The sequence below is a fragment of the Hypanus sabinus genome, chromosome 17 (assembly GCF_030144855.1).
Source record: "Hypanus sabinus isolate sHypSab1 chromosome 17, sHypSab1.hap1, whole genome shotgun sequence".
Classification (NCBI taxonomy): domain Eukaryota; kingdom Metazoa; phylum Chordata; class Chondrichthyes; order Myliobatiformes; family Dasyatidae; genus Hypanus; species Hypanus sabinus.
The window spans coordinates 70,272,017-70,288,185 of record NC_082722.1 but is presented as its reverse complement, the minus strand read 5'-3'; the positions used below and the strand labels follow the sequence as shown (position 1 = coordinate 70,288,185).

The 16,169-nt window shown below is 42.4% G+C and overlaps 1 protein-coding gene across 2 annotated transcripts in view; it reads left to right on the top strand.

Moving 5' to 3' along the window:
- hprt1l (hypoxanthine phosphoribosyltransferase 1, like) overlaps positions 1–16,169 on the top strand; it is a 94,516-nt gene that overhangs the window by 58,356 nt on the left and 19,991 nt on the right. The window contains exons 5-8 of one of the 2 annotated variants that reach the window (XM_059993275.1): positions 3,097–3,162; positions 10,633–10,650; positions 12,887–12,969; positions 15,037–15,083. In XM_059993275.1, the coding sequence (XP_059849258.1) occupies positions 3,097–3,162; positions 10,633–10,650; positions 12,887–12,969; positions 15,037–15,083 (214 nt within the window). The remainder of the gene's footprint in view (positions 1–3,096; positions 3,163–10,632; positions 10,651–12,886; positions 12,970–15,036; positions 15,084–16,169) is intronic. The other variant, XM_059993274.1, reaches the window with a different exon arrangement.

Genomic DNA, 16,169 nt, shown 5'->3' with positions numbered 1-16,169 from the left:
AAGCACAGTTAGATAAATTTCTGCGTAGCAAGGGAGTTTAGAGTTGTGGGGAAAAAACAGGTAGGTTGGGTTTACATAACAGCCAGGTCAGCCATGTCTAAATTGAATAGCAGATTAGGCTCAATGGGCCAGATGGCCAACTCCTACTCCGGTTTCATCTGTTCTTGCGTCCCCTGGCCCAGAATGACTTGAGGCCAATTGTACCATTTCTGCAATTGCTTAGCCCTGTTGTTTGATGATGTTCGGACTGGGGAATGAAACCAGTGCCTTGCATTTCTGTGCAACACATTTACACATGGATCCCATCAAAAGCACCATCTGGCTGATGCATACCCTTGAGATAGCATTACTGCCCAGCTCTGAATTCATCAGCTTAAATATTGCATTTGTTTTGAGGTAATAATTTGTTAAGTACAGTTGAGGGAACACATGGACTATTGCCAAATGTGTCTTTAGGAACTATAGAAATGTGAACAGCAATCTGCTGATAACTTGCCTCCTGATTTCCTGAAATCTTTATACCAGCTATGAGGGACATCAGTAACGTGATGAGATGTTTCCCACTTACCTGAATGAGTATATTCTCAGATAAAGAATCTTGGCCTGAAATATCGACTGTTTATTCCTCTCCATAGAGGTTGCCTGACCTGCTAGGTTCCTCAAGCACTTTGTATATGGATTTCCAGCATCTGCAGAACCTCTTGTTTTTATGAGTGTAGTTCCGGTAGCACTCAGCATTATGCTGGGTAAATGTGGACCCTGTCGACCCCCTTAAACACTTGTTTGCTCCACTGGTTGTAATTTGTGTCTTCTTCAGAATGCACTATGGGAGTTTGTCAAAAACCCTTCACAAACACGGCATCTGACACCAAGAAAGACGACAGGGACAACTGAAGGTTCTTTAACACCATTCCTTCATCGTTGCTGGACCTAATCAGATTCTGATTCAAATTCATTTATTGCATCTATATTGAAACATTGAGTGAAATGTGTCAATTTGTGTTAGCAGCCATCACACTTAAGGATGTGCTGGAGGCAGACAGCAAGTGTTGTCCCCCCATTCCAGCACCAAGGGAGCATGCCCAGTGTTCAGCAGAACATCACAAGCAGCAGCAACAGCAAAACAATAGCCAAACAAGACCCCTTCCCACCACACACACACCCTTCCAACCCAAACAACTTTCCAACACCTCCAGCAAACTTTCCACCTGATCCACATCCTGCTGTGGTTTTGGATAACATTCTTCCCTATCCACAACATGAAAGCTGGATTTTCCTGATGGCCACCAATTTTTATTTAACTTCCCATTCCCATATTCCTCCTCCACTACCATGATGAGGCTGCTCTCAGGTTTGAGGAGCAACGTCTCGTATTCCATCTGGAGAGCCTCTGATCTGATGGCATGAGCATTGATTTCTCTTTCTGGTAATTTCTTCACCCTTTGTTCTTTCTTTTTCTATTTCCCTATTCTAGCTCCCTGCTTACTCCTTCTCTTCTCCCCACTTGCCTATCACCTCCCTCTGATGCCCCTCCTCTTTCCCTGTCTCTCATTGTCCCCGGTCCCTTCCTCTCGGACCCCTTCATCAGCCTTTTACCTCTTCCACTTAACCCTCCCCCCCCCCCCGAACTTCTCACTTCCTCCCCCTTCACCAACCTAAGCTGGTCACACCAATCACCTGCCAGTTTGTACGCCTTCCCCCCCCTCCCACCTTTTTGTGGCTTTTGCCCTCTTCCTTTCAATTCCCGATGAAGGGTCTTGACTTGAAACGAAGACACTTTATTCCCCTTGGTAGATGCTGCCTGACCTATGGTTCCTCCAGCATTTTATGAGTTTTGAGGTATCTGCAGACTTACTAATCGCTCATGCTACACTCAAAAGTTCAAAGTATGTTTATTATCGAAGTGTGTATACTATATATGTACCACATCAAGTCATTAACCAACATCACAAACAAAAGGTGGCAGTACACCACTGGTCTCCGACTTTGCCAGAGAACCATCCAGCACCCTCCATCCCTGCTGGACCCATCTAGCCCACACACACTGAGGGCTCTCTTCGCCACTGAATAAACAGGCTCCTACTCCAGCGACTGCCAGCTCCTCCTCCTCACTTGGCTCAGTGCAAATAATGACTCCCTGGAATTCTTCACTCAACAGCACAATGGCAGCATCTTTCAACAGAAGGACTGCACAGTGCAAATGTGGGGCTCACTTTAACCCAGAGAGTGATTGAGGATGGGTGATAAACGTTGGCCGTTATCAGGAGCAACACATCCAGTAAACAGAATAAAGCAAAGTAGAAACAGCTCATTGTAAAACTGCATCGCCACCCACAGTAGATTAGAACCAGAGACATTATAATGTCATGTGATTTATTTCTCGGCAGCAATAGAGAAGTATATATAGTATAATATATAGGAGGCCTTTATGGATCACAGTCGAATATAGATATTACGTGGTAGCTGTCTATGTAAACCATGAGCAGTACAATATGGAAAGCAAACTGTTGTCCATGTAGCAGGCTCTCCATCTCTATGCAGCTGATAAATCCGAGAGAACGGCAGAGACCAATATAGTTTGGCAGCAGTGACAGGAGTTGCCAGTCAGTGTTGAACTCAATGTAGGTCTGTATTAGGGATTCCAGCTCCAAATTTTTCCTCTGGGGTTACCCCATGAGTGGGTACAGCTGCAAGGCAGTATCGGTTTGAGATTAGAGTTTTCCTTATCCTAGATGAGCGGCCAGCCATGGCTAATGAGCCCCATCTGCCCAAAGTGACTGGTTCTAAGACACCAGTAACCCACTTTTGCCCCTTCTGTTGGTAGAAATGGTTCCACCAGGCTAGTAGCTGAACCACACATGAGGGCCAGGATCTGGACTTGGTTGTGGGAGCTTTTCATATATGAATGGTATGTGTATGTAGTGCAAAAAAAAGAGGTGGTGTTCATGGGTTCATTGTCCATTCAGAAACCTGAGTTTACCTTGATTTGGAATGATGTCGAGTGAGACCAGAATTAAATGCTGATGAAGCTCTTCTGATAGTTGTTGACACAATAAAACTTAATTGCTTCTCACTGTTTTATTGTGCATTATATAGAACGATCAAACTGCAGAGGAAGTGAAAGTTATTGGAGGAGATGACCTGTCTTCACTGGCTGGGAAGGTAGGTATAGTTCTCTCATTGATGTTGGAATGGTTTACCCAAAGCATTGATGTTGGGTACCACTTCAGACTAGGAGAAATTTGGTACTTCTAATACAACAATGATGGTTTTGTTAACAACTTTCTCCAACAAGATAACCGTTAGCTTAATAATTCCATAATGGCTTTTTTATGCATCCTTGAACTATCCTCTACCAACTCAAGTCTCGTTCTCACAAGTAACAAGATGGATAGAGTGACCACTTCCAGTGCAGGAAATTTCTGTAGATTTCACTTGTTACACTCACCATTTGATGACCTCCTGTACCCACCCCCACACATTGTTAGAACCCTTGTCCTAGTTGGCAGATCCCCACCATGTTGCCCTGTTTTCTTTGAATTTCTTCAGAGTGCTCTACTCGACTCTTTGCTTCATTCTCCTAACTCTGCTCTCGTGTGCATTGTCCCCCAAAGTCTCTGCACCCCGGAGCCTCCTGCCTGGATGGATAGAGTCTGCAGATGATTGTAAACTCAGCCAGCTCCATCACGGGTACATCCCTTCCCACCAATGAGAACCTCTTCAAAAGGCATCATCAAACAGGCGCTGTCCTTCATTAAGGGCCCTCACTGTCCGGGACGTAGCCTCTTCTCATTACTACTATCAGGAGGGGTTACAGGAGCCTGAAGACACACACTCAATGTTTTAGGAACAGCTTCTTCATCTCTGGCATCAGATTTCTGAATTGCCCATCAACCTGTGAACACTGCCTCACTATGCCTGTATTTATTTTATATTTCAAATTTGGTAATTATTTTATGTCTTATTTTATGCACTGCTGCCACAAAGCAAGCAATTTCATGATCTTTGAAAGTGATAATAAGCCTGATTCTGATTCTGAATCTGAACTCCTTCCTCTCACCACCTTCCCTTTCCACCACTGGCCTTCCCATTAACTTCGTTTCTCTAACTTCATTGATGTGCCTCCTTTTATAATGGAGGTGCACTCTCTTCATAAGAAATAAAAGCAGGAGTGGGCCAAGCAGGCCAGGAAAACCAGCTCCACTATCCAGTTACTTCAAGGAATGATCACCATTCCCACTGAAATTCTGGCACTGAAATTCTCAATGCCAGAGCAACCACAGCTCACGGGTGTTCACCATGAACTTCCCCTTCATCTCTATCCCTGGAGGCTGACCCTTCATCCTAGGACTTTACCTCGATGGTCTTGACTCCCCACGGGGAGAAGCATTGCCACTGCCACTGTCCTCTCAATCCCATCATGCCTTGAAGCACACACAGAGCAAGGACTTGACATATTCCTGACTCCATTCAGATTTATTTATCATGTGGACATCAAAACATACGGTAAAATGGATCATTTGCGTTAACAATCAAAACACCTGAGGATGCATTGTGGGCAGACATAAGTGTCGGCATACATTCCAGCAACAACATAGCACACCCACAATGCTCAGTAGAGCAAAATAGAACATAAAAACAACAGGTCAAAACAACAGCCGAACAATCCTCTTTTCTTCCTTCCTGTCTCCCTCCCTCCCGTCCACATGCGTGGACACTCCAAATCTAGGGCAGCCCTACAGGCTTCGGCAATCAGGCTTCAATTTTTTCTCAAATTATGACTCCTGGACTAGTCAGTGATAGGACCCTGAACTCCAGGCTCAGTCTCTAGCTTATTTGGCTCACCAGTGGCCAACTGATCTGGGAAAGCCTGATGTCCTTGTCAGCCATACACGTTGCTGGCCTTTGAATGCAGAGTGGAGACTTGGGCTTGACCTATAACTCTTCTACATCCCTGACCCTAATCTCTAATTGGACCACTAACTCCCCAAGTCATTGTCCCCAGACCCTAACCTGATCTCTAACTCCCCTCTCTGCCCCCAAAACAATCCCTATGAACTTAAAATAAAACAATTCATTTTAAGCAATGATCTCAATGGAGAAAGCAGCTTGGAGCCGTCTTGCCCAGACTGCCTTTCATCAAATATCTGACCAGAATATGATGACTTTCTCAATTTCAGGGGTAATTATTCTAGATGGCAGCTTCTGGGTATGGTACCTAAATCCAAATGTGTTTTTTTTCCCCTGGTAAAATCCAATTCTTTCATTTAGTTGCGTAAATTATTAACTAAATGTCATTCCTCCAATTGGATGACCTCTGGAGAACACATGAATCTGTTCTCAATACTCTACAGCAATCGAAGGTTGTGCTTGCTTTTACCCTGCTATTACTCAGCATTACTCAAGCTATTACTCAGATTTAATCCTGTCCTTGGATGCTGTCCATGTGGAGTTTGCATGTTCTTCCTGTGTGTGCCTGTGTTTCCTCTGTGAGCTCCAATTTCAGAATCAAAACTGGGTTTATTATCACTGACATGCCTGTCACCTTTTCATTCTGGCTTCTTTCCCCTTTCTTCTCAGTCCTGAAAAAGGACCTCGGACCGAAAAGTTGACTGTTTATTCATTCCCATAGATGCTGCCTGCCCTGCCAAGTTCTTCCAGTATTTTGTGTGTGCATATGTGTTGCTTTGGATTTCCAGCATCTGCAGACTTTCTCCTGTTTTTTCCACTGAGTTTGGGTGAGATGAGAGCTAGAGGTCATGATTCAAGGGTGAAAGGTAAAATATTTCAGGGGAACATGAGAGTGGTGAGAGTGTGAAATGAGCTGCCAGTGGAAGTGATGGATCCCGGTTTGATTTCAAGATTTAAGAAATATTTGATAGGTACATGGATGGGGCAGGGTAGTAATGGAGGGCTCCGGTTCAGGTGCAGATAGATGGGGCTGGGCAGAATTATTATTAACGATGTGTATGTCTGAAATTTGTTTTTTTTTTGCAAGATTAGTTTAGTGCAAAGACATGAAAAAATTACTATAAATAATAATGCATTATATTTATTTTACATTATTTCCACTATAAATAGTGTAAAGGAGAAAAGGAATAATGAGATAATTCTTCCCACATCCCAAAGACGTGTGGGTTGGTAGGTTAGTTGACCACAGCCTCAGCTAAGACTGCACAAATTTTGTTTTTACTGCCACTTTTGAATGAACTCCAAACACTACTGTTTATTCCAAATCTGCAACTCTCCCTGAACCATCTGGTTTTCAAATCAAAGTCTTTTAGACAAGGCTGCTTGATTGGTTTCACTAAATCCCTTTTGAAGAACAGTTTTCATGAACCATTATCTTTCCATTCTATGGTTAACTGGTCTCTCTACCTTCAATCATTACAGAAACCACCAGATGTAACCACTGTATGGCTGCTGTTATTTTTTTTTTCACAGAAACCTATCTTGCCTTAAAACACCGGGCAATTCCAGACATTTCAGAACCACCTTGTTTAAGTTGGAAAATTTAAAAGATACAACCAAGTCCAATCATTCATTCTTAACTCCCCAAAGTCTCCATAATAAAACTGCCAGGTTAAACCAACACCCACACAGTCTCCTTCATTTTCAGAGTGTTTTACTCTTTGTAAACTAAAATGTACACAGGATATTTTCTGAAAAATTTAAATCTGCTTTTTAACTTTCAACAATTCAGTTGTTGGAAATTGTCTTTTTCTGGTTAATCTATAACTTCTCTCATTGTTTAACAGCTCCCATCAAATGTCTCTTTTTCTAATGAAAATAGAATCTTATGGTAGTTCAACTTCATACCAGGTGTTATTCTGGTAGCTTCTACTTCTATTGGTTCAACATTGTGTTTTGGAACCCAAAATTGCTCAGAGTATTCCAAAAGTGGTTTCTTTAATGTTTTATATAGAATAGTCATTATCAGTGCCTTAAATAGAACAAAAAATAGTAGAGCAGAGTACAGGCCTGAGAGCCAAGATGTTCTGCCAACCTTTATAAATCTATACCACCATCAATCTAACCTAACATTTTACACAGCCCATAACCCTCCATTTTTCTTACAGCCATATGCCTATCCAAGAGTCATTTAAATGTCTCTTCCTGGGCTGAAGGGCCTGTAATCTGCTGTTAATGTACTGTGTTCTGTGTTCTATTTGCCATCCTCCAATCCTCCAGTACTACCCCTTGTAGCCAGGGTGAACACAGGGATCATCATCAATGCCCCAGCAATGTCTTCACTTCCTGGAGTAACCTGAGGTAAATCCAGTCCGGCCCCAGGGACGTGTTTCTAGATATTTTTTTCAGTAGCCTCCAGCATCCCCTCTTAACCTCAGCATGATCCAGTACATTAGTTAATTCTGTACTGGTCTCAGATTCATCATTCTGTGGTGAACACTCAGGCAAAGTATTCATTAAGGATCTTCCCAACCTCCTCCATCTCCAGGCATATGACATTATCCCTCATCAACTTCTTCCCTGATTGCTCCAACCTTCACTTTAGCCGTCCTCCTGTTTTTCATGTACGCCATTCTTAATCCTACTCTCCTATTCACCAAAGCCTTCTCATGTGCCCTTCTAACTCTCCCCAGTCTCTTCTTTAACTCCTTCCTGGCCACTTTTTAACTCTTGCAGACCCTGTCTGGTCTTTCCTTCCTAAATCTTAAGTATGCTTCTTTCTTCTTCTTGATTAGAAATTCCTTTACTCTACCCTCCTTTCTCTGTTTATCCAGCACACCATGCAAGTGGTCCCTAAATAATCTCCCCATTTCGGCTGTGCATTTTCCTAATAACATCTGTACCCAGTTTATGCTGCTACCAATTGCCATCATGAGCCTTCCCTCAATTAAATCCTTCGCCATATCATTCATTCCTGTCCTTGTGCACAGCTGTGCTAAAGGTTGGGAATGATGGTCACTGTCTCCAAAATGCTCGTCTACTAAAATGGTGTACTTAATTTGAAAAAAAAAAAATTTTTCCATTTTCTACCTTGCAGTCCTGGACGTCGCAGATATGATAGTGGTGCTAAAAAGGCTTTTAGATAGGTACAAGAGATATGAATTGTGCTCAGGCAGAAAGGAGTGGGTTAGTTTGACGTCATTTGTGGCACTGTGGTTACGGGCTGAAGCACATGCTGTGCTGCTCTGTGAAGTGCAGCTGTTCCAATGTTCACTTTTTTTTTAGGCATTGCCTTTTGAAGATGTTGTTGATGGTGGGGGAGGATGGAGCTGGCTAAGTTTACCGTCCTCTGTATGATGAGTGTGAGGGGAGAATAAAAATAGAGATCAATATAAATAGGGGTGGGGGGGTGTGGTGTTCATGATGGACACCAACTCAGTGGGCCAAAGATCCTGCTTCTATACTCTTTTATTGAGATACAACACGGAGTGGGCCTTCCAGCCCTTTGAGCCATGCTGCCCAGCAATCCCATTTTAATGCTTGACTATTCATCGGCCAATTAGAATGACCAATCAACCTGACCAGCCAGTACGTCTTTGGACTGTGGGAGGAAACCCACACGGTCACGGGGAGAGCGTACAAACTCCTTACAGGCAGCGGTGGGAATTGAACCCGGGTCGCCTCTACTGTAAATTGTCATGCTGACCACTACATTACTGTGCCACCCCATGTGGCAAATAAAGTCTTAGTTCTGCTTTGGAGCCATGGTCAATGTGCAAAATCCAAAATAATCTGGGTTTTTCACTCTTCTTCCTTTGGAAACAACAGCACCACCAACACTCTTTTTTTTTACACAGCTGCAAGGACCAGCCATTGCTCTCAGCAAGAAATTTTTACACAGCTTGAAAAGTGCACAGACCTTTAATTTCTTTTTGTAGCATACATACTATGAATACTGAGAATGAAAGTTGAAAAATCACATACTTTTGATTTTATTAATTGAAGGGTAATGGAAATGCAGTACAATAAAGAAACTTTCACATTTTGTAAACATCTACCTTTTATTCTATTTGCGTGGCAACGAAGGCTATGTGTGCAGGAGCATTTTGGTTACTGTATTGCCGTGCAACCATGCAGCTTAGAGGGAACAATGATCAGATCTGCATTGCCCATTCTATTTCTGCATTTATTAATCTTTAATTCTCATGTGGTAAATGTACATTTTTTTAAAGAAGAAAAATGTTGCAGAAAATGTTGTGTATGAGAGATTCCAACCTCATCATGAAAAATAGTTGTACACCACAGAAATGGACCCTTCAGCCCATATTACCCCTGCTAATCCTCTTGACCAGCTCCACTAATTCCTATTTAACTGCATTAGCCTCGCTTATTCATGTGTTTATGTATCTTTTAGACGTGGTAATTGTATCTGATTCCTCCACCTCTTCTGGCAATGCATTCCAGACGTCAACCACCCTGTTTTAAAATATATTGTACCTCTCCCTTCATAGTCCATCAATAGGTGACATAACATTAAATTAACTGCTAGTGCAGTGATCTGCAAAACAGACTAGGAGTCTGAAGCTTGAATCCAGGGATGACATGAAAATTGGTGGCATTGTTGAGAGTGAGGACAATTTTGAGCCTGTAGGTAAATTGGAAAATTGGGTTGGAAATATGGCAGATAGAATTTAATCCTGACGAGTCCAAAGTGATGCATTTAGGAAGACGGATAGGGGTAGAGGTGCCAGATGAAGAGACAAAATCAGATACAATTACTACTGTGTGTATATGAAGCATTTTGACAGATACTTAGAAAAGTAAGGCACGGAAGGATGGGGATCTATTGTGGGTTTTAGTTTAGATTGGCAAAAATGTCAGTATTGGAGTTTGAAGTGCCTGTTTATGTGCTGTACAACTCTATAACATCATAATATCCATAAAAAATATTTTTAATCCATTTATGGGAGTTAGAATGCTAGATCATAGCTTCTGGATTTAGCAGTATGGAATCTTGGAGCTGTTTAGAGAATGGATGAGCCCTTTTCACTTGTTTATTATGTATTGTGTCATATGACATTGATGTGACCATGGTCTTTCCATGAACTTAATTGTTCCTGGCAAATTTTTCTACAGAAGTAGGCTGCCATAGCTGCCTTCTGGGCTGTGTTTTCACAAGATGTGTGACACCAGCCATTATCAATACTCTTCAGAGACTGTTGGCCTGATGTCAGTGGTCAAATAACCAGTACTTGTGATTTGCAGCAGCTGCTCATAAGACCATCCACCACCTGCTCCCATGGCTTCATGTGACCTTGATCAGGGGTGGGTGAGGGAAGGGGTGGAAGCTGGTACTACACCTTGCCCAAAGGTGAACTGCAGGCTAGCAGAGGGAAGGAGCACATTCCACCTCCTTGGTAGAGACGTATTTACACACTGTCACCCACTTCTAGGTGAATTAATCATCTTTCTAGAAGGCAGTCTTAGCAGGAGAAGAAATGGAGGAGGGTTGAGACTAGAAGAGATGTGGCTAAGAACGTTGATTAGTGAAGACTAATATAATGAGGTAATCAAGGCCAAGTCAAAACCCAAAGCCTGTGCCCAGATCACTTATCATTCTCTCAAAATTGTGCATACTGGTAATTTAATATTTAATGCAAAGTGAAATGAAATTAAAATTATTTTTGTTTTCTCTCTCCCAACTGCTAACACATGATGCAGAACATCTTGATAGTTGAAGTAAGTTGCTTGTATTCTGATCTATTGCAGCATTGTTTAATATTTCATTGGAAGCATTATTTGTAAGATTTATATGTGATTTATAACCATTTAGGGATTTGGAGGGGGAAAAGCTTACTTTGCCCTGACTAATCAAGAATCTATCAACCTCTGCCTTAAATAAACACAATGACTGGGTCTCCACAGCTGCCTCTGGCAATGAATTCCACAGATTCATTATAATCTGGCTAAATAAATTCCTCTTTATTTCCATTCTAAATGGATGTCCCTCTATTTTGAGGTTGTGCCCCCACATCCAAGACTTCTCCACTATAGGAAACATCATTGCCACATCCACTCTATCTAGGCCTTACAACATTCAGTAGATTTCAATGAGATCCCACCCCTCCATTCTTCTAATTTCCAGCAAATACAGGCCCAGACCACTAAACACTCCTCATATGATGAGCTTTTCATTCCCGGATTCATTTTTGTGAACCTCCTTTGAACCCTGTCCAATGTCAATACATACATCCTTAAAGCTGCTTGCAACACTCCAAGTGAGGCAGCAGAGCCTTATAAACCTCAGGTTTACATCCTTGTTTTTATATTCTAGTCTCTCAAAATGACATTGCATTTGCCTTCCTCTCAACTGGCTCAACTTTCAAATTAATGTTTAAGGAATACTGCATGAGGACTCCCAAATCCCTGTGCACCTTGGATTTTTGAATTTTCTCCCCATTTAGAAAATAGTCTATTCTTTTATTCCTTCTACCAAAATGCATAACCATACACTTCCCTACACGGTACTAAATCTGTCACTTCTTTGCCCATTTTCCTAATCTGTCCTACTGCAGCCTCCCTACTTCCTCAAGATGACCTGCCCTCCACCTGTCTTCATATTGTCTACAAACTTGGCAACAAAGCTATCAATTCTGTCATCCAAATCATTGACATGCAACATCAAAAGAAGTGTTCCCAATGGCTAGCTCCAAGGAACACCACTAATCATTGGCACATAATCAATAAATGCTTCCTTTATTCCCACTCTTTGTCTTGCCAATCAGCCAATGCTCTACCCATTTTTACTTACTAGTATTTTTCCTGCAATACCATGTGCCCTTAACTTTTTAAGCAGCCTCATGTGTGGCACCTTGTAAAAGGCCTTTTGAAAATCCAAGTTTAAAATATCAACTGGTTCTCCTTTGTCTATCCTGCTCATTTCCTCTAAGAATTGCAAGCAATTTATCAGACAAGATTTTCCCTTGAGGAAACCATACTGGCCTATTTTATCATGTGCCTCCAAGTACCCTGAAACCTTATCCTTAACAATTGACTCTAACATCTTCCCAACCATTGAGGCTAGGTAGGCTAACTAACCTATACTTTTCTTTCTTCTGCCTCCTTCCCTTGAAGAGTGGAGTGACATTTGCAATTTTCCAGCCCTCTGGGACCATGCCAGAATCTAAAGATTATTGAAAGATTATTACTAATGTCTCCACAATCTTTCAGAACCATGGGCTGTAGTCTGTCTGAGTCAGGTGACTTGTCTACCTCCAGACCTGACTCGGTTTGTATCGCTGATAACACAAAGCCACTTGGGAGCTGTTGCTATATTGAAGATGTTACATGACTATGTGGTGGTTTTTACGTACTTTAAATAGATGTTCAGCATGAACTAAATATGCATGAATAGGACACATGCTGTGCGCACACTAATATCCAAAATTCTTGTTTCCAAGATTTCAGGGAAAAAAACAGACTTCTCACATTTTTTTACATTCCCCTTTCACCACTTTCTCTTTTGCTCTCACCACCTTCACTTTTGTTCACTTTCCAGCATCTCCCTCTGGTACACCTCCTCCTACCCTATCTTCTTTCTGTGATGCACTGATTTGCTCCAGTGACATGAAGGAATTTGGACATGGCGTGAGGTAGTGGCTTCATAGATCAGTGGGCGGTCAGCTTGTGAGGAAATTGACCTTTACCAAAGGAGTGAAGTGTGAGGCTATAATGTTCTGACCCTGAGAAGAAGTGATGACCAAGGCTCAATTTAACTCAATGGAGTAAATCTGAGGGAGTAATTTACAATGGATTAGGGACAATTGGGACCAGTATATATTAGCAATAACGTAGGACTTCTGAAATAATATCCTGCATTCCACCGCCTTCCACCCCCTAATTTAAGTAATCCAGCTTGCCAACAAACTTGTGTAATTTGGGAATAAACCATTACCTCATGTTGTTTCCTCTCCAGGACATTGTGGAAACTGGGAGAACGATGAAGAAGCTCCTTAAACTTCTGGAGAGCCACAAGCCCCAGATGGTCAAAGTGGCAAGGTAGGGGAATGATTGAACATTCGTCCTGGCTTGACTTAGCTAACAATGGAGAACATAAACAAGAGAAAGCCACATGCCTCTTCGAGCCTTCATCACTATTTAAAATGTATGTGGCTGATTTGATCTTGGCCTTGGCCCCGGCTCCAGTTTCTAATTCATTCCACAAAGTGCCTTGGTCTCTTAGGACAAAAGTCTATATCTTGCTTTTGAATGTATTCAATAACAGTTGTAACCTTCCTTGGGTTAGAGACTTCCAAATATTCTCAACACCCCTTTCCTTTGTACTAAATAGATGACCCGTTTTGCAATGACTAGGCCCCAACACATTTAGATTCTCTTACCAGGAAAACACTTTCTCGGGATCTACCCTGTCAATCCTCCTTGCATGTTTCAATAAGGCCATCTCTCGCAATTCTAAATTCCAAAGAGCATATGGAACATTACAGAACAGTACAAGTCCTTCAGCCTTTGTTGTTGTTAACCTTTTAATCTACTCAAAGATTAATTTAACTCTTCTCCTTCCCAAATGCTCTTCCATTTTTCTATCATCCTTGTTCCTATCTAAGAGTCCCTTAAATGTGCCTAATGTAACTGTCTCTGCCACCATCCCTGAGTGCATTCCAACCATCCACCATACACATCTGTGTAAAAGCAAAATTACTGACTCTCACTGCCCAAACATTCTCACAATGCCTTCATTCCAGGAATCAACTCGATAAGCCTCCCTGGACTATCTCCAGTGCTTATTTTTGCTTAAGCAAGGAGGCCAAACTTAAAGGGAAAGAGTTAGAGGATCTCTTGGGTCAACATCTATTCTGTGTGGTCCGTAAGGTGCTTGGGGATATAGGGGGAAGATGGCATATGATTAGCAGTGCCTTTGTGTGAAACTCTCTGCTGTATATGTGAGTAATCCACACCTGATCCTATTTCCATAGGCTTGACCTCAGGGCTGATTTATGATCAGACCTCACACGCCTGTCTTTTGTTAACAAATTCTGGTCTAACAAAGATACTGTGAATTGAGTTCGGTTGATCAAACCCAAAGCACCCAAGCAATTCAAGTTTCCAGGAGATCCAGTAATAACCCTACAACCACAAAAAAGTAACTTGAGCCTAATTGATTATCATAAAACAGAAAGCACAAATAAACCACACTAAATACTATTTAGCAAGTTACAAATATTTCCGGGCTCATGATTCGTAGTCTCCACTTGATTGTTCCTTTCGTCAGGGGAAATCTGAATTCCAACTTGTGGGAATTCAGATCCACCCTGTATCCATCCTGGACACCAATTGCTTGCAGTGTCTACAGTGTCTACTATTGTCTACAGTGTTTAACTTGTACAGCCACGTGGGTTCACAAAGAGTTAAAGTGTTACTTGGAGCTATTCGGACTTTCAAGCGATACTTTACAAAATTTAATACACCACAACATATGCTGCCAGGCCAATGGCTAATGGGAACTTCAAAGTTCCAAGATTTGTGGAAGTATTTCCCAATTGCATTCCTTTAAGTCTCCATCCCACTCCCCTGTTATGCCAAGACCCAGCACAAGGTTAATGAACAACACTTCACCTTCCATCTGGTCATGTTGCAGCCTTACAAATTCCCCCTCTCCCCCTCTCCCCCTCTCCCCCTCTCCCCCTCTCCCCCTCTCCCCCTCTCCCCCTCTCCCCCTCTCCCCCTCTCCCCCTCTCCCCCTCTCCCCCTCTCCCCCTCTCCCCCTCTCCCCCTCTCCCCCTCTCCCCCTCTCCCCCTCTCCCCCTCTCCCCCTCTCCCCCTCTCCCCCTCTCCCCCTCTCCCCCTCTCCCCCTCTCCCCCTCTCCCCCTCCTGAGCATTTCCAGAACTTTCTTGATGGTATTTAACTCCCAAGAGGCCTAGCTATAATTTTCAACCTGCTAACTCATTTGTGTGACTCCCTAAGCAGTGAAAATGGCTTCTCCTCAGTGTCTTCTTATATATGCTACCTAGAAGATCAGCCCATCAATTTTAAACTTTGAGTTTTAAATATTATTTTACTTGCACATTTCAAAAGTGACATGGCTTTCATTTTAACCTGTTCACAGCTTGTTGTTGAAAAGAACTCCCCAGAGCTTGGGATACAGACCGGACTGTAAGTACTGCAGTTTCTTCATTGGAATAACACCTGAGATGTAGTGTGGTACTAGTTTCCCTTTTAATGGCACCAGTGACACCCAGTGGGTGCAAGTCAGGAACATCATTCACAGGTCTAACTCAGCCTGGAGATGAAACGACTACATTATTCTTTTTGGAGAAATGAGACTTGGGGCCAGCTATCATTCTAAGTTCCCCTTGGGCCTCTTGCTTTGTTTCCCATTTCTACTCAAAGATGGACATAGAATGTTCTAGCAAGCTGGCGCTTGTATCATAGTTATAATGGCTGCCGAAGGGAGATGAGTTGAGTTTAGGGAACATCTTGCAAGAGGGCAAGATGCTCATAAAGGGGCAGTGATGCTCATAAAAGGGTGTTGTAGAGTTTGGGACCTAGCCTGCTGAAGGTCTGGAATAGATCAGAAGAGGCAAGGCTTCTGCTAGAGTTGCACAAGGCAGTATGGTCAAAAAGGTAAAAGCTCAAAGTGCAAAGAGTGGAGAATCGATGCAAATTAGACTCTGCTGACATTTTTGCAACCGTTACCAATGGGTTCGATTGGCTCAGTTATCCGTCCCTTTTTAATTTGGTTTAAATTCTCATTCTCCTACTTGGTGGGTAGAAGGAGGCCATTTGGCCCATTGATTCTATTGTGACTGCCTGCAACCTCTTTTCCTTTCTCCTTGTAACCTAGTCTCTCTCACCAGCCCATGAACTCCATCTCAGTTTACCAATTAATCACCTACACTTTGGCTATTTGGTTGTAATAAATTATCCTATCAGCCAGCACACCTTTGGAATGTGAGGGAATCCTGAGCACCCAGGGAAGGTATATTAATAATTGTTGTGTTAAAGTTGGGGACCATACCTTGATGATTCAAGTAGTCAACCGAATAACAAACTAAGATTTAACAGTTTGCTCTGCTAGGCATTCATCCCAGACTGTAACCACCTTGTGGATGGAAAAAGTCTTTCTCAGAACTCCTAAGCCTTGGATGAAAATATGTAAGGTGGATGAGTAAATTTGCAGATGATACAAAGACTGATGATATTGCGGATATGGTGTGATATAGATCAGTTAGAGATATG